At 37.4% G+C, this 22,846-nt stretch overlaps 1 protein-coding gene across 1 annotated transcript in view; it reads right to left on the minus strand.

Moving 5' to 3' along the window:
- Positions 1–5,548: 5,548 nt before the first annotated feature.
- grk6 (G protein-coupled receptor kinase 6) overlaps positions 5,549–22,846 on the minus strand; it is a 59,130-nt gene continuing 41,832 nt past the window's right edge. The window contains exons 4-16 of the mRNA XM_056262302.1: positions 21,304–21,381; positions 20,961–21,061; positions 19,778–19,870; positions 19,163–19,226; positions 17,544–17,684; positions 16,808–16,998; positions 16,675–16,712; positions 11,178–11,267; positions 10,885–11,093; positions 9,852–9,989; positions 9,228–9,365; positions 7,403–7,537; positions 5,549–5,720 (exon numbers count right to left, since the gene is read on the minus strand). Of these exons, the coding sequence (XP_056118277.1) occupies positions 5,670–5,720; positions 7,403–7,537; positions 9,228–9,365; positions 9,852–9,989; positions 10,885–11,093; positions 11,178–11,267; positions 16,675–16,712; positions 16,808–16,998; positions 17,544–17,684; positions 19,163–19,226; positions 19,778–19,870; positions 20,961–21,061; positions 21,304–21,381 (1,467 nt within the window). The 3' untranslated portion in view covers positions 5,549–5,669. The remainder of the gene's footprint in view (positions 5,721–7,402; positions 7,538–9,227; positions 9,366–9,851; positions 9,990–10,884; positions 11,094–11,177; positions 11,268–16,674; positions 16,713–16,807; positions 16,999–17,543; positions 17,685–19,162; positions 19,227–19,777; positions 19,871–20,960; positions 21,062–21,303; positions 21,382–22,846) is intronic.

Here is a 22,846-nt window from a genome sequence, read left to right on the forward strand (position 1 = left end):
AATGCAGTGCTGAAGTGTCAACTATCCTCTCCCTATGGAGGATCCCTTTCCCACTCTACAGATAAAGCGTTGTGAATTTCGGTTCGCGTACCCTGAAGTGATAAAATAAAACAAAATTCTGTATCAAAATGTATAGGCAAGACAAGTAGTTTGTTTAGGCATGGGTTGTATGGAATTACAAACCTGCGCACATATTTTCAAAAGCACATAACTATAGAATCAATTCTGAATGTGCATGTGAACGCCGTCAGCGTTAATCACAGGTTCGCGTTTAAAGTCTGATCATTTCGACGGAGGTGAATCAATCAAAATTAACTTTAGCTGGAAATAACATTAATCAAGAACCGCTATAAAACCAAAACAATCTCTGTTACCTTAAATTATATGTTTATCTCTGTAAAGCTGCTTTGAAACAATCCATTGTTAAAAGCGCTATATAAATGAAGATGACTTGACTTGACAACGTATTATCATTGCTAGGATTCGCTTCCATGGTGCTGTCAAGTACGACTTGCAGTCTGTGGGTTAAACCAAACGCTATTGGCTATTATTTGAGGTGTGGTCACATTTACCTTTACTGCTTGAAATTTGCATACAAAATCCAGACTTTTCAACAGTAATCTGCAGGAGGCAAAAAAACGAGGAGGGCATATACAAAACGTGAGGTTCTTTATACAAATTCGCAGTGTGGACCACAGAAAGCTGATTGGTTTGACATTTGGCCCACAAAACTTTGCAAATCTGATTTACTCAGACAGATAAATGGTAATGGTAAATGGACTGCATTTATATAGCGCTTTCACAGACCCAATGGCCACCAAAGCGCTTTACATTTTGCCTCACATTCACCCATTCACTCACTCATTCATACACCGACGGCGGTGTCAGCCATACAAGGCGCCATCCAGCTCGTCGGGAGCAGCTGGGGTTAGGTGTCTTGCTCATGAACACCTCGACACTTGGTCAGGTGGAACCGGGGGTTAAACCACCAACCTTCTGGTTTGTAGACAACCTACATGAACCACTGAGCCTCTGCCGCCCAGATAAGGTCTCAAAGTCTGCATGGAACTGAGTAAAACTACTTCTTGGTAAAGAGAAGAATGTAGGGCGGGACTTTAATCTGCAGGAGGCAAAAAAAACATGAGGGCAATAATTCCCTATATGTTCTTTATACAAATTCGGATTGTGGACCACAGAAAGCTGATTGGTTTGACATTTTTGCCCATAAAACTTCGCAAATCTGATTGCAAAGGTGCAGTCACTCAGGTCTCAAAGTCTGCATAGAACTGAGTAAAACTACTTCTTGGTAAAGAGAAGAATGTAGGGCGGGACTTGATTTTGTCCATGGGGAATTGATTGGATGGTTGTGGTTTGCTATTGGTCGATCTCATGTGAGTGACAGGTTGTCCCGCCCTCACGCCAAACACATCATCAGAGAAGAGATGCCGCTGCAAAAGGGAGAAGCTATTCTGATTAAAGATAACGAGGGCACATAAATTTAAAAATAATGATGTGCACAAATAACAAATACTGCAATACTACTCCATAAAAAAATCAGAATTGTCAATTTTGATAGATTTTAGATAGAATAAATTCAAAATGAAGTGAGTTTAAGAGCTACACAATATTTAACCAAATAAAAATTTATTGAAGTTGAATACTAATGCAGATAAAAAGGAAAACAGGAAACAAAATTCAGTTTGTTACACAGAAGACCTGCATGAGAGGCCATGCGTAATGTACAGGCTTCACAGGCCAGAGACAGACAGCAGAAACTAAACAGAGAATGAGCATCAGTGCTTTGACAAGAAAGAACAAATTCCTTCACTGTCGTCATATCACCATCAAAACAAACTTTACAGAAAAGTCTATAAACATTCCCAATGGCATGTCTTTTATGCAACTTTAAAATGGACAAATATAAACCAGTAACTTGACATTATTTTATCAGTAAGGCCGTATATATTAAGCAAATAAAAACATACATAACAATGGCAGTAACCTGAGTGAGAATTAACTATTGAGTTCAGCAAAAAAATAGTTTTCAATGTGCAATCCAGGAACCTTTTTTTTTGTATCACATAAAAATAAGGCGTCAAGAACAGGGATAAACAGGTCCAAGACAACCAAACACATTCTTCTGGCCTTAAAGGGATAGTTCACCCAAAAATTTTAATGATGTTATCATTTACTCACCCTGTCGTTCCAAGCTCGTCAGGCTTTCGTTCATCATTTAATGAAATTAAGATAATTAAATGAAATCCGAGAAATTTCTGTCCCTTCTTTAACAGTCCAACTACCACTTTGATGCTTTAAAAAGTTCATAAAGAGATTGTAAAACTAATTCAAATGAATTGAGTGGTTTTGTTCCAATCTTCTGAAGAGACACGATAACTTTATATGCTAGACAGATTGAATTTAGGCTTTTATTCACATAAAAAAATTCATCAACTCACACATCAGTTGTGATAAACAGAAGCTCAAGCATGTTCGCTTGACGTGCAAGAACCAATGAGGCTCATTCTCGTGTTACGCAGCACGTTTGAGCTTCCTCAAGAACCAATGAGGTTCATTCTCGTGTTACACAGCACGTTTGAGCTTCCTCAAGAACCAATGAGGTTCATTCTCGTGTTACACAGCACGTTTGAGCTTCATCAAGAACCAATGAGGTTCATTCTTGTGTTACGCAGCACGTTTGAGCTTCCTCAAGAACCAATGAGGTTTGATCTCACGCATCAAGCAAGTACGACTGAGCTTCTGTTTATGGTTACTGATCAATGTCTATATGTGAATAAAAGCCTACATTAAATCTGTGATCGTGTCTCTTTGGAAAATTTGGACTAAACCACTCATATGGGTAACAATCTCTTTATGAACTTTTTGAAGCGTCAAAGTGTAGTTGTTTGGACTGTCAATGGAGGGACAGATATTCATTTAAAATATCTTCATTTGTGCTTCAAAAACGAACAAGTCTTACGGGTTTGGAACGACATGAGGGCGAGTAATTAATTTGTTTAATTTTTGGGTGAACTATCCCTTTAAATGAAAGGGCAATGGACTTCTACATACATATCAGGCAAAAGAAAAGAAAAGGTGCCGCTTTAAAATAATACAGATATGTTAAAATCTGTTTTAAAATTGAGTCACTATCAGCAAAACTAGACACAATTTCAATAATGAGAGAATTTCAAACTTACAATAACCAAATCCTCCAGTTACTGTATATACTATACTTTACTCAAATAAGCACATTATACAGTTACTAAAAAGTCTAATTTGAGTCTCTAGCCCTCGATGGCATGTTGTTTGCTAATGAAAACGATGCTTAAAATGCACTTTGAGGCATACAAGATGTAGGAATAATCTTCCTTGTTTATACTCTTCAAAACAACAAGAAAAACACTAATATGACAGAGTTCATATAATGGGGTCTGTGTTTATTGTTTACAACTAAAATGCATTGATTAATAATAACACTGACATATGTGGCTGGAAGTGTGCCGTTTCCATTTTGACACTGACCTCCAAAGCCACCGGCATGTCTTTTCTAAGTCTTGTTGTGTATGAAATTTTGAGATTCACTCTGCCTTGAGGTAAACATGAAATCTATGATATTGACAGGATTGGTATTACTAATAATGGACAATATTATAATCAGTAAGGCTGAAGTTCTGCACCTTTCCTCTTGGAAAAGAAAAACACTGAAAGCTTCCCTAAAATGCAACATTTCACTCATTTAGGGCAAAAAATGGCATCCACTAGTGGTTATGAATGATAAAGAATATGGGCACATGCAGTGCAGGTTAAAGCACACACACATACACTCAGACATACAGCATTTAGGCACACATACATACATACAGTTTTAAATTCGCAAAAAAAACAAAAAACAAAAAAACAACAAATTCCAACTGTGACAGAAATGATCACTTCACAGTGTTAAAAGCCTGGCTCAGGAAAACATTGAGTCAAACTAAGTTTTGTCTCGCTCTAGATTTGAAATGTCATTTTATACACATTTACATAATAGTTATACTTATCAAATCCATTATTGCTAAATAAACAACAACAAAACAAACTGAATCAATTTTTACAACTGTACAGTACAGTAGAGACTGGAATGTATTTGAGTTTATCCAAGAGAATTAAAGTAAACTGCAGGTGGATGAGAAATGTTTCAAGGATCCGCCATGTCATTCGCTGACGGTGCGTTTTGAAGACTTCCTCCAAAGTATCTTATGTTTTACACACCCTTGAGTTGGCAGGTCACTGATGTTACGCGTTCAGCTAGGCTTCAATATAAAGTCCCAGAGCCTTTTGCGAGACTCTACGATGTCCAAAATAACAATTCACAAGGTTTAGAAAAAGGTTGAACATCCACAGGGCACGGTAATATTCGATGTAGAACAACAGCGAAGAAAAGAGAAAGTGTGCGCACAAAATGCTAAGCCAACTCGATAATATAATGGAGATATTTGAATAATCAGCCCTAATGACAAGAGTACCTTAAAACTTCAAAAAGGCACCTTCAATGAAGATGGAGGACAAAAAATTGAAGTTGTTTGGTCTTAAGTGCATCGAGAGATTACATTTACAACAAAGTTCCCAAGACATCATATTTCCAAGCAACTGAAAACACAAAGAGCTTATTGAGATTGCAGGGGGATACGCAACACAGAACAAAACATTTCTTTTTGGCAAATGTAAAAAAGCAGCAATTAAAATTGTATGCAGCCCATACAATTGCGCAAATCTACTTATAAAAACATGAAATAACATGTCTGTTAGCATGATGAACTGTTAAGCAATGGTTTTGAGTATTAAAGTCGCTCGGTCTTCAGAGCTGGAATTTGACAAATTACAATGTCATGTTATTACCAGTCATGTTGCGAAATGGAAAATAATGCCTCGTGGTTTGACTCATTATGGACTATAATCAGGATGTTCTTCCTAATTATCCAGAGAAGAATTAGCAGGAAGACGCGCTGAAGACTTTACAGATGAGTGTCGCGTATTTACAACATGGTACAACTGTTTGCAGTTGTCATTGTACGTATATGCACTTTAGTCACGCCTATTTGGTTTACTAGGTATCTCTAGCTAAGTAACCTTAGATAACATGTTTGAGACTTCTGGTAGCGAATTTATGATCTTTAAATTTCCCTCTGTTGCACATTTATCACGGTTTTATACAAATGGTGCCATTTGATTGTCGAGATTACCATAAGAAAATAAAATTCAAAATATAAATATAAAAATATCTGCAAAAGCAAATTTCCTTTGCTCCCAACGTCTAAAACAAATATTCAGAGTGCATACTGTACATGTGTGAAATCAGAAAAAAAAAGAAAAGAAAAGCGCAAAGAGGCTGCGAGACATACCTACGAAATGTACAAGATCGGTTGGGCTCAACCGGGTTTGAGACTTGAGCAGTGTTGAACGAGCTGTCCTTTCCATACTTCACGCACGATAAAGGACAATAATTGGGACCCTTTTTTCTGTCCTTTTCATTTCAATGACTTTAAATAAGATACACTGCATGGCTATATAGTGAAAATATACATTCCAATGTTTATATAGAGCTATCTTAAAAATACAAATGTGCAAAAACTGTAAACAAATGAGATCCTCAGTGGTGTAGGGGGAGGAGCCCTAGGCAGGCCACGCCTTCACAGCCGCGTAGGCTCCTCCTCACTGTCGCTGCAGTTTCCACAGCAGTCCTGCGGGGGCAGCATACACACATGCACAGTCAAACACTGGGATTTATCAGCATTAAAAACCTTATCAGATATAACTAACCCGGAGGTCATTCTGTGTGCTATAAAAGTTGAAAAGCAGACATTCTCTTCCTGGAAAACAGCCCCCCAAAATGCATGACTCATCTTGCACTTAGGGGTGTATACAAATCTTGTCCAATCAAATGCTCTCAAGAATGAAAATGCTCCTTCCTCAATGTTACCTGCCTCAGTCTAGCATTAACAAGTAGTAAATAATGGTTTTGAAAAATAATTCCACCCATTTCACATTGTTTCTACCATTTCACATAGAGATGCACCGATCGACCGGCCAGTGACCGAAATCTGCTGATTTTCCGCCTTCTCGGCCAATAACGTCAGCTGCACGCTCTCTTTTCTCCGAATTGACACACACCCGCCTCCTCTAACGCACTCGCACCAGTTAAATAGTGCTTATATTGCGCATAATTTGACTAATTTCCACAGGTTTCGCACCAAAAGCGCGTGCACCACTGATCTAAATTAGTGGCGCGCAAATAAAGCCGCCTCTCAAACAGCTCGCGAGTTGCAAGTAGCAAAATGAGTGGCTTACTGCACTTAAACGGTCAAATACACACACAGTTATGTCAAAATGCCAGTCTTGGTGAGTATTCAGTTAAACACAATCAGTTTTGGAATGTAAATAGTTGAGAAAGAAGGCAAGTTGGATCCGTGCATAAGCTCTTAAAGTGACAGCAGTCTAATATTCCTGCTGCTGTCTGTCATGTTAATCAAAGAACAAAAGACAAAGAAAATCACTCTCTGCTCTTGACTGAATAACTTTTGTAACTTTAATCGTAAGTATTAATCTGTATTTAATTTTTACATTGAAGACTATCCAGTGTTATTTCACATTTGATTACTTTACTATTTCGGTAAGAAATACTACAGAAATTAACCTACTGTTGAAAACCTTAAAGCAGTGTTTGTTTCATATCTCTCTTTATTCTATTGCAATTATTTGTGCTTTTGTTTACAATTTGTGCTTTTGTTCTTCTTTTATTACTGACTTTTTACTTGTGGATTTTTATGAAAATAAAATGTTGCATTGAAGAAAAGTACATTTTTGTTTGTATATGTTGTCAATTATAGTTCTTAGAAAGAAAATCGGAATTGGCAAAAATCAGTATCGGCAGGTTACACTTACAAAAAAAAAACGGAAAGCGGAATCGGCCAAGAACATTGCAATCGGTGCACCTCTAATTTCACAGCAACAAGCATACAAGCATTGTGTAAAACACAAATTTGTGTGCCAAAAAATGCTAATATGCCTTTACATTTAGTTTGCATATCGATTAAAGAGTGACAAGAGCCAAATGAGAACAAAGGTAACAGCCTCTAAAAAGTTATACATTTGTAATCTGTCTATATTACATGAATCATTTCATACTTAACTAATTACAGTATACAGCAGGGAGAGGGGGAAGAAAACCTGCACACTGATATTTTATTACATAACAAGAATCGCCTGCAAACCCGTATACGATTTCACTATCAAACATAATACAGGACACGAAAAGTTTCAGATACACTTAGGCTGAGAACCTCATTCACTAATGGAACAAACAATAATGTCTTGGAGCAAAAGCAATGCATTTGAACAATAGAGGAATGTGATGAAATCTCACCTGCCGGCCGAAGAGTCTCTGCAGTAAGCCCTGTTTGGGTGGGGGCGAGGGTTGACCTCTCCAGTCCAGGTCAGGGGGCACAGTGCCATCCAAGTTCAAGATGTTGAGTTCTTTAAAGCACTCCGTCTCGATCATCTGAATGGATCAATGAAATGACAACACACAGAATTAAAGTCAAACTAATATAAACTGGGGCTTGTTGTCACTAGGTCTGTATCTCAGTAGTCTTGTGTAGCCAGAGCTTCAGAAGTCGATGACCCTACAGTAACAGACTGGCGTGTGAAACTCTTTTTCGCATTTTAAAGAGTCTATGCTGTGAACTACACATACTTCACATATTTGTGGAAATCCAGAGTTTAGTTGATCATGATAAGCGCTCGTTCTCACAGTTGTAAATACGACGGCTTTCTTCTTCTATGAGGGGGTTTGGCGCCTTTGGTTTCTAGACAAACCGGTGAAGAACGCGACACACACGTCTGCAGGGAAATCATGTAGAATTCAACCAATCGGATGACGACTTTTTGTGTGACATTTGCCTCATGCATCAGATGTTCTGAGACTGACAATAACCTCTCAGTAACTACAAAGGTTTGAGACAACCGTCTAATTACACTTTTTTTTCTAGCAGTGGATGTTAAGTTTCATGAACTGAGTACAAAACGTGTCAAATTAAATTTTTATTAATACATTTTTATTATTTTATCTTGTCCAGTGTTATTGTCATGTTGAAATAAAATGAAAACTATTAAATTAACAAATATCTTTTCAAAAGCAAAACAACATTACAAGAAATAAACTAAACTAAAAACATAACATATAAAAATGACACCTAATTCAAACTGTTAATAAAAAAACTATGATATTATATAAATAATACTAAGATTAAATATCTTATGAAAAATGAAAATTGAAATAATGCCTTGGAAACTAACTGAAATAAGGTGAAGTTAAAGTGAAATAAAACTAAAATGGAAATAAAAATTCATTAAAACTGTGGAAACACTTTACTATAAGGTCCCATTAGTTAACATTAATGCATCAACTAAGCAATACATGTTAGTTCATTTTTAGTTCATGTTAGCTCTTATCACTAAATAATATAAAGACACAACATTTGATTTTAATTATGTATTAATAAATGCTGAAAATAACATTAGCTAAGATTAACAAATGCTTTAGAAGTATTTATCATTGTTAGTTCATGTTAACTGCATATTACAGCCTAAATGAATCTGCAGCGGTCAGGTGGTACAAGAGGGATCTCTCTGAAAATTCCCAGCTTACAAGTTGTAATTAGGAACTCTATGAGGACGTGAACGATTTTTACATATTGAAATTACGTAATTACGGGCATTACAACATGGCCTGAACGCACCTTAAACGAATAGTTCACTTAAAAATGAAAATTCTGTCATCATTTACTCACCCTCAAGTTGTTTCAAACCTGTATGAATTTCTTTCTTGAACACAAAGGAAGATATTTTGAAGAATGACAGAATTTTCATTTTTAAGTGAACTAGTCCTTTAAGATCATGTAGTTAATGAATGCCAACAAATAGAACCTTATTGTCAATTGTTACCAAAACTATTTAGAAATATTTGTAAAAAAAAAAAAAGTGACAAAAGTACAACTAAAACTTAAACTAATTCAAAATATGAACAAATACCAATAGTATATAAATAACACGTCCCTATTTATTTCATGAAGTCAATTTCATAATGGCAACATCAAGTGCACGTCCTGTTTGTTCTCAAGAGAAAATAAAGCAGCAATCAGGGTTCGGAGTAAAACAATTATTGAGGTTATTCTGGGTAGTGACCTGACCTCATTTTGCCAGGGGATGGGAATACTTCCAGTGGATACTTTGCAGTAAAAGGAGTCGTCTTTGGGTTCCAGCTCCACCCCCTTCACTGTGGAGAACTGCTCGATGTCCAAAACATCCTTACAGTAGATGGCCTGAGGCTGAAACAGAGAAACATATCATGCTACGTTGTCTCATTCAAGAAGCCATGTCTGATTTTATGAACAAATCATTCGCAAAACACACTGATGTGATTAAAATTGTGTTCTTTTCTTTCCCCAAAGCCGATGTATGAATAATATTAATTAAAAAAAAATTAATATGGACTACTTTCATGATACTTTCATGGTGCTTTTGTGTCCTTTTTGAAGCTTGAAAGCTCCAGTTCCCATTCACGGCAAATGCAAGGAAAAGAGTGACTGGTACATGATTCAAAATGTCTCCTTTTGAATTCCAAGCCAAAAAGAAATTGAAATGGATTTGGAACAACATGAGGATAATTATTTAAAAACAAAAATGGTGGAAATTTCAGTTTTGGGTGACCTATTCATTTAAACAGTGAAAGAGTAATAGTAACAACAATAGTTGTTATAACTGATATTGCCAATAACAGTTTAAAAAAAGTGTCAGTCTCAGAAAATACTTACATCTGGAGTAAAGGGCGCTTCGAGCATGCCTGCTGCAAGCCGCTTGAAGTTGATGGAACGGAAAATAGGGTAGGCCTTCACCTCTGAGGCTCCGCCCCCCTGACAGCCAAGCCTCTCACAAGGGTCTTTGACTAGCAGCTAAACCAAAAAAAAAAAAGAAAATAAAACATATATGTACATCTTTCTTCATTGACATGTCCACTTTTCTGACAACTGTCAAGTAGTTCAAAATGTATTTATTTTAATGCCATATCAACATCATTGACTATTATTTTAGCAAAACAAATAAAATAAAATAATTAAAATATTAAAAAAATATATACATTTAAGCTTCTTACAACATCATCAAGTATCAACTATATGTAATCTTTCCTTAAAGGGGTAAGAGATTTACCCTCAGGTTGTTATAAAACCAACCAAACCATTTCGGTTCCCAATTAACTTCCACTGTATGGACAAAATGTACAATGTAAGTCAATCGGAACTAAAACTATTTGGTTACCAACATTCTTCAAAATATCTTCTTTTTTTTGTTCCGCAGAAGAAAGCAAGCCTTACAGGTTTGGAATGACATGAGGGTGAGTAAATGATGACAGAATTTCAAGTTATAAGTTAAGTTATGACAACATAATATTATGCTTTGCATTGCTTTAACTTTTTAAAGTCATTTTAAAGACAGTTTTAAAGTCAGTTGAAATTACTTAAATATTCAAGTTGATTGTACTTAAAAATTTAAGGCAGCAACTTTTTTTTCCCACAGTGTATTATTCTGATTACTACATTTATATAATATTAATTATAATTAATAATTGGATTGGATTAGGGAAGTACAGATACTGATACTGAACATAATGATTCATATTCTTTTGGTTTCCCAATATTTTAAAAAATGACAAATGCTATGAGAATACAGGTATCGGTAATCGGTATCGGTGAGTAGCAAAATTGACAGTATCGATATAGGACTCATTCTGGAAAGAGTGGTATCGGGGCATCCCCGGATTGGATAATTCATATTTAACTGGACACTAACCATTTTACAGAGTGATTTGGCATCCTCTGAGAACTTGCTGGAATATTCTTCCTCCACCTCTTTGACTAGCCGCTCCACTTCCTCTCGCTTGATTTTTTTCTTGCGCTGCTGAAAGGGTGACTGACCCTCGATCATCTCGTAGAGGAGACAGCCGAGAGCCCACCAGTCTGGACTGAATGTGTAACGCTCGTTCTTCACCACCTCAGGGGCTGATGGGAGACAGACATCTGCAGGTTACATGGATTGCTTCTGCTGCTGATATTGTTTAGAGGTTAATAAAGGCAAAGACATACCCATGTATCCCACAGTTCCCACCCGGCCTTTGATTGTCTGACCATCTGGTACATGCACAGCCAGGCCCAGGTCTGATATACGTATATGACCTGAGAAGAAACATCACAGCTCTGTTATATTAGTCCTTTCATAAGCAAGCTTAAAAGTGGTTTGTGACACTAGATATCTTCAAAAGCTTAGTGCATTTACAATATATCGTTTTTCAATACTAATAACTTATTACAAGTTATATGGAAACAAAGCAAACTCTTTTTTGCTATTTAATACTTCAATTCTCTTCATTTGAGGGATTTCAATTAACGTAAGGGTTCTCACATTTTGATCAATTAACTTCTGATTTTTCATTGACTTTTCCATGGATATCTCTAGAGACAACTTGATAATGACTTTAGTATTAGTATGATCTCACAAATTATAAACTCACAAACACTTTAAAAGCTATATTATATTGCATTATATTATGTTATATATTACAAAATCATTTATTATTTTTATATGTACACAACAATATACAATTTACACTATTGTTCAAAAGTTTGGGGTTGGTACGATTTTTTTTATGTTTTTGAAAGACCCATAATGTTCACCAAAGCTGCATTTATTTGATCAAAAAGACATTCAAAATAATAATATTGTGAGATGAGCCAACACATTATGACCAGTCACAGGTGAAGTGAATATCATTGATCATCTCCTAAACAAGGCCAAATATTAATGTCTGGGTAGATTAGATGGTAGTCCAACAATCAGTTCTTATAATCAACGTGTTGGATGCAGGAGAAAAGGGCAGGAATAAAGATTTGAGCGATTTTGACAAGGACCGAATTGTTATGGCAGGTCGACTGGGTCAGAGTATCTCTGAAACGTCAAGGCTTGTGGGTCGCTCCCGGTCAGCAGTGGTGAGACTTTACCAACAGTGGTCTCAGGAGGGACAAACCACAAATTGACGACAGGGTGTTGGACGCCCAAGGCTCATCGATGCATGAGGGCAACGAAAGCTATCCAGCCAACAGAGGATCTACTGTGGCAAAGACAATTTTTTAATAATGGTTATGGGAAGAATGTGTCACAACGCAGTTCATCGCACTCAGACCAATGAGAGTGTCTATGATGACCTCTGTCCACCGTCGAAAGGGCACGCGAACATCAGAACTGGACCTTGGAGCAGTGGAAGAAGGTGGGTGGTCCAATGAGTCCTTTTACATCACATGGACGGCCGTGTCTGTGCCAAGTCACCTTTATTTATATAGCGCTTTATACAATACAGATAGTTTCAAAATAGCTTTACAGTGAAAACAGGAAAATTATGCAATTTCGGCTGTTGTTCAGCTGAAGAGCATCAATTATTAAAATTAGTTCATGTCATCTATAAAGCTGTTCTGCAAAAAAATGTATGTCATCGTCCAGCTCAGTTCAGATCTCCTACAGCAGCATCAGTACAGTCAGATCAATAATAGTAACTAGTAACCCACACTCCAAGTCAAGTCACCTTCATTTATATAGCGATTTTAACAATATCAACTGTTTCAAAGCAGCTTTACAGTGATAATAGGAAATGAAAGTAACGGAGATTGTTTTGGGTTTACAGCAGCTCTAGAATAAAGTTATTGACCAGCTAAAGTTAGTTTTGATTGATTCACTTACGATGCAAAGATCATTAGTTATTAACTTAGGGGCCGCTTGCACAACACCGTTCTAACAGAAAACCCTTAACGCGCTCCGGCCCGCTCATTCGCACAACAACAGTGCCTGCAGGCTCGAGAACGCAAACCTTGAAATAGGTTCCAAGCAAGCGTGCCGCACAAGCCCTGAAAAGTGAAGCCAAAACGTCTCAATCGCCCCCCCGGTGACTGGTCCTAGTATAGGTAATAAACCCCGCCTCCCCATGTTATTCAACGGGATGTGAGACCAACTAAACAATTAAATTACACTTCAAGTATCTTTTTTCCAAAGGTGGTTTCTGTCATTTGCTGTCGTTTTTATCACGCTGATGTAAGTTCAAGTGTCTAACTAAAAACAAACTTATTTTAAAAACAGTTACGTGATGCTATAAAAGTGGTGGTGTAACGTCATGATTGACAGCTGTGATTGACAGGTTCTCTGAGCAAAGTAATCACTGAAGCACCAACGGACTTTTTTTTCGGGATCTTCGGAGGACTGAGGAGATTGTATTTACTTTATTTTAACAAGCCTCTTGTCGTACTGCAATCAACAGACATCAAAATTGGAGCAGAACGGAGGAACGGAGCAGACATAGGCCAATTAAAAAAAGTGCAGGGAGAGTGCATTCTGCGAGAGTGAGGGCGGAGCGTTGATTTAGCGGCTTTACTTCCTGCTCACTACTGCGCAGGTCTAGTCCAGAGATCGCTACTGCGCAGACTCAAGTTCCAAGATGTCAGCGCCATATCGGGACACTGGCGGCTTCAGTTCTCACCAATGGAAGAGAGCGAAGGGGGGTCATCCATCTTTTTTTACAGTCTATGGTTCCAAGGTGCAAGCCTTGAAGAAAACATATACACTGAACAAAATTATAAACGCAACACTTTTGTTTTTGCCACCATTTTTCATGAGCTGAACTCAAAGATTTAAGACTATTTCTATGTACACGAAAGGCCTATTTCTCTCAAATATTGTTCACAAATCTGTCTAAATCTGTGTTAGTGAGCACTTCTCCTTTGCCGAGATAATCCATCCACCTCACAGGTGTGGCGTATCAAGATACTGATTAGATAGCATGATTATTGCACAGGTGTGCCTTAGGCTGGCCACAATAAAAGGCCACTCTAAAATGTGCAGTTTTACTGTATTGGGGGGGCATGATATTGGCAGGACCTGGAACACGCTGTCGTATACGCCGATCCAGAGCATCCCAAACATGCTCAATGGGTGACATGTCCGCTGAGTATGCTGGCCATACAAGAACTGGGATGTTTTCAGCTTCCAGGAATTGTGTACAGATCCTTGCCACATGGGGCTGTGCATTATCATGCTGCAACATGAGGTAATGGTCGTGGATGAATGGCACAACAATGGGCTCAAACAGGATCTCATCACGGTATCTCTGTGCATTGAAAATGCCCTCAATAAAATGCACCTGTGTTCGTTGTCCATAACATACGCCTGCCCATACCATAACCCCACCGCCACCATGGGCCACTCAAATCCACAACGTTGACATCAGCAAACCGCTCGCCCACACAATGCCATACACGCTGTCTGCCATCTGCCCTGTACGGTGAAAATCGGAGGACGACGAGCATGCAGATGAGCTTCCCTGAGAAGGTTTCTGACAGTTTGTGCAGAATTTGTTTGGTTATGCAAACCGAGTGTTGCAGCAGCTGTCCGGGTGGCTGGTCTCAGACGATCTTGGAGGTGAAGATGCTGGATGTGGAGGTCCTGTTACACGTGGTCTGCGGTTGTGAGGCCGGTTGGATGTACTGCCAAATTCTCTGAAACGCCTTTGGAGACGGCTTATGGTAGAGAAATGAACATTCAATTCACGGGCAACAGTTCTGGTGGACATTCCTGCAGTCAGCATGAATGAATGTGTTTTGGATGCTCTGGATCGGCGTATACGACAGCGTGTTCCAGGTCCTGCCAATATCATGCCCCCCCAATACAGTAAAACTGCACATTTTAGAGTGGCCTTTTATTGTGGCCACCCTAAGGCACACCTGTGCAATAATCATGCTGTCTAATCAGTATCTTGATACGCCACACCTGTGAGGTGGATGGATTATCTCGGCAAAAGGAGAAGTGCTCACTAACACAGATTTAGACAGATTTGTGAACAATATTTGAGAGAAATAGGCCTTTTGTGTATATTGAAAATGTCTTCAATCTTCGAGTTCAGCTCATGAAAAATGGGGGCAAAAACTGAAGTGTTGCGTTTATAATTTTGTTCAGTGTATATATATTTTTTATCTCTGCGCAAGCTTTAAAAACGCAAACCTGTGAAAATGCTGACGGCGTGCACATGCATATTACGTGTTTAGTCTATAGGTATGCGCGTTTGAATATGTGCACAGGCGTGTAGTCTTTCTTTACAAATTGACCTCAACAAATTACTTGTCTGACCTTAAAAATTTATAATACAGAATTATTTATCGCTTCCGCATAGCCATGTGAACCGGAAAAATATTTTCTGTACAGAGGTAAAGGGAAGGGAAGGAGGCCTTCACAGGGGAGAGACTAGTTGACACTTCAGGACTGCATTGTAGTGGTTTCCAGCCGCAGGTCGTTCATCAGATCTGGAGTGTGTGTATGAGTGACAGAATGGAGAAAAAAATGGCAGAGTTCTCCTCTGGCCAACAAACAAAAACAGTGTCATTATGATTCAGGCTACGTCACAAGTCAAAATTCAGATTGGGATCGTAGCATTCAAAAATTCATCCAGTTCCTTTTGCTTGAAGATCGATTAGGTATGGAGCCGAAAAGCTGGTCATAGGGTCTATGTAGTGTTCCCTGGTGGAAGTGGTTCTTTCAGCAGGATAAAGCACCTGCAACACTGCACACATTGTTCAGGAATGGTTTGAGGAACATGATCAAGGTGTTGCCCCTCTCCAAATTCCCCAGATCTCAATTCAATTGAGCTGATGATCTGAATGTGCTGGACAAACAAGTTTGAACCATGGTGGCTCCACTTCAAAACCTAGAGGACTTGAAGGCCAGATACCACAGGACACCTTCAGGGCTCTTGCAGAGTCGGTGCCTCGAGTGCGTGCAGCGCTGTTTTATCAGCACGCGGAGGACCAACAGCATATTAGGCAGGTGGTCATAGTGTTTTGGCTCATTTTATATCATTAGAGCTGTCGAATCGATTAATCGAAAAAGTTTTGTTTACATAATATATGTGTGTGTATATATATATTATTATATTTATATAGATTATATAAGTATGTATGTGTATATATATATATATATAGACACACTATATACACAGACACATACATATTTATACATATATCTTTATGTATATATGTATATACACACACACGCACACATATATATATAAACATAATAATAATAATAATATATACACACACATACTGTATATTATGTAAACAAAAACGTTTATGCTAGATGCAATTAATCTTGATTAATCAAAATATATATAATGTATATAATATATTTCCATATATTTCGAAGTTTTTTAGGGATGGAATTTTTTTTTTAGACTCCCTGATATTTCCAGGTTTTCCATAAGTTTGGGACCCCTGCAGCATGTCATGTAAATTCATTTGATAAAAAAGAAAATATACAGCTGACAGTATGTTATAAACATGGATGTTACATTTTAAGGCACAAAAACAATATTATACAATGTACTCCCTCTTGTGACAAACATAAGTACTACAGTTCAGAATGTGACGTTCCATGTGGCATTCCTTTTCTTCGAGAAATTTGTTTTCTTTTACCATTGTCAAACTAATTATCATAACACTATCCGCTGAATTTGCTGAGCAATCGCAAAGAAAACATCAGTAGCCAACTTACCATGATCGTCCAATAGTATATTTTCTGGCTTCAAATCCCTGATAGAAGACGAACAAAGAAAGCACGTCAATTAAAATATAGATTTTTTGCAAACAGTCCCTTGTAAACCAAAATTCAGTCTGAATCTTTTCACCTGTATACTATCCTCTCCCGATGGAGGTCCTCTAACCCGCAGCAGATCTCAGCAGCATAAAACACGGCTCTCTTCTCATCAAAACCTGCGTCTCCCATGTGGTAGATATGAAACTTCAGGTCCCCTCCGTTCATCAGCGTGAGCACCAAACACAGGGCGTCTTTCGTCTCGTACGCGTACGCCAGACTCACCTCCACGGGAAAACAGAAAGGTACATCGTTTAATTTACAAAACACAATTCCCATGTTTGATACAGCCTGCGTGGGAAAGTATCTAAAAATGTAGGAAGAAATTACGAAAAAATCCTGAGAATAATAGCCAAACAAAACATCTCAAAATAGCTTGCTCGAGGTCAGGCCTTTGGATACACAAACCCCAAATACAAAGTTATCATTTCATTAAACTAGGGGTTAGGTCAGACGTTAAGGTTTTGAAAGACCGGTGAGAATCAGCATCAAAAAAATATTTTTTTCCTGTTTCTGTCGTTTCATAAAATGCAGGATTCTGAATGTAAACACTAAATAGTGAAACTACAATTTTTCGACATCGGATCTCAAGATTCAGAACGATAACTCAGACGTGATCTCGCATGAAAGCAGGACATCTGTGAGCTAATCAGCCCGATACAGAAATTGGAACTACAGCAACTTCATGTTGTTGTTTTTTGTGTGGAAAAAGAGGAGGTGCAAGAATGTGACGCATTTAAACGGGCAAAACAAGCACTACAGATGCTTACAACAAACCGACTGTTGACTTTCTCAAGAATCTGCTTCTCGTTCAGTGCCATGGATTCTCCTTTCCTCTTTTTGATGCGTTTCTTCTCCAGCTTTTTGCAGGCGTACATCTTCCCTGTGGCCCGCACCTGGCATGCACAGACCTTGGGGGCGAAAAAAAACCCACAGTGGGAGAAGTGAGAGGCTCATTTATTAGTAACTCTCTCTTTTATGCGCATTTCGTTTATGATGAGGTTTAAGAGCAACACAATAAGCCAGTTTGTTCTAACCAGAGATATTTCATGCTATTTTGGGGGATAGAGGGGTAGATGTTACATTAAAGTGATCTTTGATCCGTTTGGTAATTGTTTTTGGTTTGCATTGCATCTCAAATGAATGTACTGTATTCTGTTTAATATGCAAATCAATTTATAGGGCCACTAAATGATCAACATGATCAAAACTTTGCTGAAAAAAAAAAGATTTTTAGCAAGGTTTTAGTATAATTCTAAAAACGCCCCCTTCATGTCGTGGTTCACGTGTTTTTTTGCTGAGAAATTTTTACGGATTTTTACAAAGTAAACAGAAGAACAACTTTTCCATCGTTAGTAATATTTCAAGATTAACACTTATTAGACTGAAGCAACTTCGGTTTACCTCATAATAAATTTTTTTTTTTAAATCATGTTAAAATATGATACATCAGGCTTCTGAGGAACCATTAAAACTACAGAGCTTTGATCATGAAAATAAGTATTTAAATATCATCTTTTTAAAAAAGATATAGAGTGACAACTGATATTTATATGCATTTTATTTAAGCAGTCTGCTATATTGTTATAAAGACTTACTTTTTGCCCATATAAATATCAGCAATAGCTCGAAATTGCATATTTTTGCTCAGTTTGGGCCTCTGAATAAAATGTAGGTGTTTTTTTTTCTACTCGAGTATGAGCTCCAAATTCTCCTATATCATATACTATATGAGCCATAAAAGCCTAAGGTATCAAATAAGATACTAACAAAAATTACATATTTAAACTTTTTTTATTTATATTTTGTCTAAAGATTCAATAAACTGTATATATATATATATTTGTTTTACTATTATTTCATATGTAAGGCTTTAACAAGGTAATTTAAGCAGATGTTTTCCCTTAAAATGTTAACTTTCTAAAAGTTTTTGTAGCAATTCTCAATATTTTAAATGATAATTCTCAATACTATAATAAGTATAAAAAAGTACCATATAAAAAAAAAAAGGTCAATACAACATTTACTACCATGTTGAAAAATATTTCAATAAATAAAACTAATTTTACAATGCAAAAAAATAGTCAAATATGACTTATCCAAAAGAACCTTCCACAGGGCAGTGGAGGGCAATAAAAAGACTCGATGTGATTAGATATCTGGTAGGGAAATTAGAATTGGAGACTTGCTTTCTCTATATCTGCCAACATTGACTGGCAGTATGTATGATAATCTGAAGGATTTATGTCTGATAGTGTAACAAAAATAGCATATTAGCCTTATGAACCTTGGAATGGACAGATAGCGTTTGATTTAGTGGCATTCCAGATAATAACTAATAACACCCTGATATGTTTCTGCAATAAACAGAGCAAAATTTCAGACTCACCTCACCAAAGCCTCCCTTTCCCAAAACCCTATACTGACGGAATGTGTTTTTTGTGATTGGCTGTCTGTCAGGGAAAGGAAGAGAATAATAAACAAAAGTTACATTTCAGAAGAACGAACATGACCCAGTCTTATTTAATTATAACATACTTTTAAAGTCCTGTTGCCTTTACAAGAAGCTTATATCTCAAGAGACAATGTTAAAACGCACGGCATTAATCTAATTAAGGGGGTTTTCGTATTCAATAGATGGCTAGTGTACCAGGCCTCTTAAAGTGTACATGACAGTGAAAGTATTTGTTCTGGCATATCATATTCTTCTCTGTAAAATGTCTTGATGGGAACTGTCCAGGCCTGACTTAGACTTTCAGTCAGAGGACATTTTTATGACTAAAAGTAAATAAATAGCAAGTTCAGAGTTCACATCTGGTTTCTATAAGCTTAGCTTCATAAATAAATCATGGCACCCAAAGGAATAATTAGACTCTACTTGGCGGTGAAGAAAAACTTCTTAGCTATATATAATTTCTCACATTTAACATCAGAACTACAGAAAATTACTGAGTTCACACATTATAAACAAAACCGAAAAGTTCAAAACGTGCCGTTTTTATACCTCTCAAGCCATTTCCACTGTAAGAAGCGACTGTAGTACATACTATCGAGGTAGTCTGCGAAGGGGGCCACGCTCAGGTAGTCATGGATCAGTCTACAAGAGAACATTGAGGAGAGAAAGAGTTACTGCACAGTGAAAAAACACGCTCTCACTCGCGCATCCTGATTTCATTAAAGGGGTACATTCCCGCTGGCAAAATGGACTTTCAATAAAACTTGAAAAAAGGCTCGTCTTCACTTTTACCAAATAGGTAGGAAAACTTCAACACCCATAATGCTCTGGGCGTGCTATGGATACGCTTACCAGAGTCAAATACTCCCTTGCTTTAGTAGGAAATACCTCTTAGCAAACTTTTAATCATAATGTTGTCAACTTGTATTGTTCCAGCGTGCAAGAATTCAAAGAGTAAACATTTAGCAGTAGAGGGTTATTTTAGGTTTCCAGTGAAGGATCCAGCGAGTTGTAGGAAGTGGATGAAGGCTGCAAAGAATCGTAAATACGGAGGGAAGGCCGTGGCGGAAAATCGGAAAAAACCTCAGTGTTTGTAGTCAACATTTCAAACTGGATGACCACGAACACGGAGGGGGAATACTAAAAGAAACAGCTGTTCTGTCAGTTCCGGCCAAAACCCTGAAGCAAAACGCTGTTGCGTACAGGTAAGAAAGCTGTTGCCATTTTTATTACCATAAAGCTGTTTAAAGAGTAGACATGGTACACAACAATTTTATTGAAATAACTGTTCTGTTAATACTCCTCTGTCGATCCAGCTGTCTGTGGACAGGGATAAAGAAATGCGGAAGTATCTAAAGTAAATCTTTAGTAAAGTAATCTTTAGTTTTCGTAAAAGCCCTGGAGCTTTCAAAAGTCTGCTGGATAAAGCAAAGCACGTAATCCGGTGGACTTCTGAAGACAAATAAACATGAATTTCCAGGTCCAGGTTAACAGAGAACGAGTAAACATTGTTCAATTACATATACTACCGACATTGTAACGATACAAAACAGGTTGAAAATCGGCCAAGATACACTTGAATTAATTCGCATGAAATTGCGCAGGATTTCATTTCCCTCAGAAATGTGTTGCTCAGATGCCTTGTGTTTGTCAGACAGTGTCAGTGTAGTTGCATCTACCACCAGTGCTGTCTAATGGGATAATATGTGTGTTTCCTGTCTAAAAGACTCACTTGGTACACTCCATGAAGAGCTCTTTACATGCCTCCTGTTGCAAGCGTTCTGCACACTTAGTCACCATCTCCTCTGTTACCTCAGGGATGTAGTCCTCTGACTGCAAATGGAACAATCAGTGCGTGAAACTATCCCTTAGCACTAATAGACGCATACATGCTCATGAATTATACAATAAACAAAGGGAAAATTCACTGCGAAACTTGTCAATAAAATCAACAAAAAAAAAAAAACACACACATTGAAATCATGATAAACTCCATACATTAAATTAATATATTTGGAGCACACACTAATATAAGAGACTGATTTAGGTGTTCCCTGTGCTAATCTTCTCGATACCTTTGGGTTGAGGTACGTGTCTAGAAGTTCCTGTCCACATTCCTTCCTCTTCTCATCTGGCGCTACTTCATACTCCACCTGAAATTATGGAGAAACATTAGCATATAACATATAACAAGTAACTAGCATATAACATGTCATATTGTTTTATATCTACATTCTTCATTATTTATACACTTATGATTTTGCATTATCATCACTCAATACAGGTTCAATTTCAGTTCCGTTTCACTTTTTAATTTACAGAGGCATGGATTTAAAAACAAAACAAAGCATAAAACAAAACCCAAGACAAAACTCGACAAAAAAACCCCAAACAAAATCCAAAACAAAGCAACTAACTAAATAAAACCCAAGACAAAACAAAACCCCAAACAAAACAAAAAACACAATAAAACCAAAAGACAAAACACAACACAAAACCCCAAACAAAACAAAATAAAACCCAAGACAAAACACAACACAAAACAACCCCCCCCCCCAAAAAAAAACAACAATAAAAAACAAAGACAAAACAAAACGGAAAACAACAACAAAAAGAGCCAATAATGTACATTTTAAATTTGTAAACCTAAGAAAAGCTGTAAAATACAGTTATTTCTGAGGATTTTATCCAAAATCATCATGACAAACAGAGTACTATATCATAAAGATTACATTGCAGCGTAATCTTCTGTATATGAGGGGACATTTTTACAATGCCTTACTTTCTGATCTTAAACACTGAAGGCCTTTCCATTTTACTAAAATGCATCCCAATCATTTACTTGTCTTGATAATTTCCTACATGCAACTTATTGAGGCCTCAGTCTCTGAGAAACATGCAAATATTGAAGAAGGGGACCATTTTTGGATTTGGACCAGCAAGCAACCACTGTAGCAATCATACCAATGCGCTGGCAAACACCCACAACACCCTAGCAGCGAGTTTTACACGAAAATGCAACGCTCACATTTGCTTCAGAAAAGATTTACCGGTATGTTTATTAACAAAATAACAGTTTCTCTACTGAACATGCAGTATCAAGGTCTTTAAAAGTGGAGCAAACACTAGCAAGTTTTTCATGTGGGCGTGCGCATGTACACGCAAGACCATATGTTCTGATGTTTATGTTGAAGCTTAATAATAGTCTGCATTCCATATCTAAAACAGCATGTCACAGCAAAATACTTACGAAGAGAAGATTTGCCCAATAACGCAGGATTTTGGATGGCAGAACTGATCTCAAATCAGTAGTTTTAAATGCTTAGTGGAAGGTCTGGTACTCTCTGTTTCAATGTAATTGTATCTCCAAGCCCAGTTTTATAATAACGGATCTTAAATCTTAAGTCGCAAGTCTGCTTGCTCCTTCTATAACATCTAAGTTATGGGTGTGGAAAATAAATTCAGGCTAAACTTGCTGGTGGGCATTCACTCGGGTTAAAGGCAGTGGTGCAAGTGACCCCTGCATTCCTGTTCAGGAAAGGGGTGGAGGAAAAGAGGCAGGCTATGAAGATGTTTTTATGAACTGTATTAGTAGTGAAATTAATCTACAATCACTTT

The sequence above is a fragment of the Rhinichthys klamathensis genome, unplaced genomic scaffold, assembly GCF_029890125.1.
Source record: "Rhinichthys klamathensis goyatoka isolate OS25496 unplaced genomic scaffold, OSU_Roscu_1.1 h1tg000191l_1, whole genome shotgun sequence".
Lineage (NCBI taxonomy): Eukaryota > Metazoa > Chordata > Actinopteri > Cypriniformes > Leuciscidae > Rhinichthys > Rhinichthys klamathensis.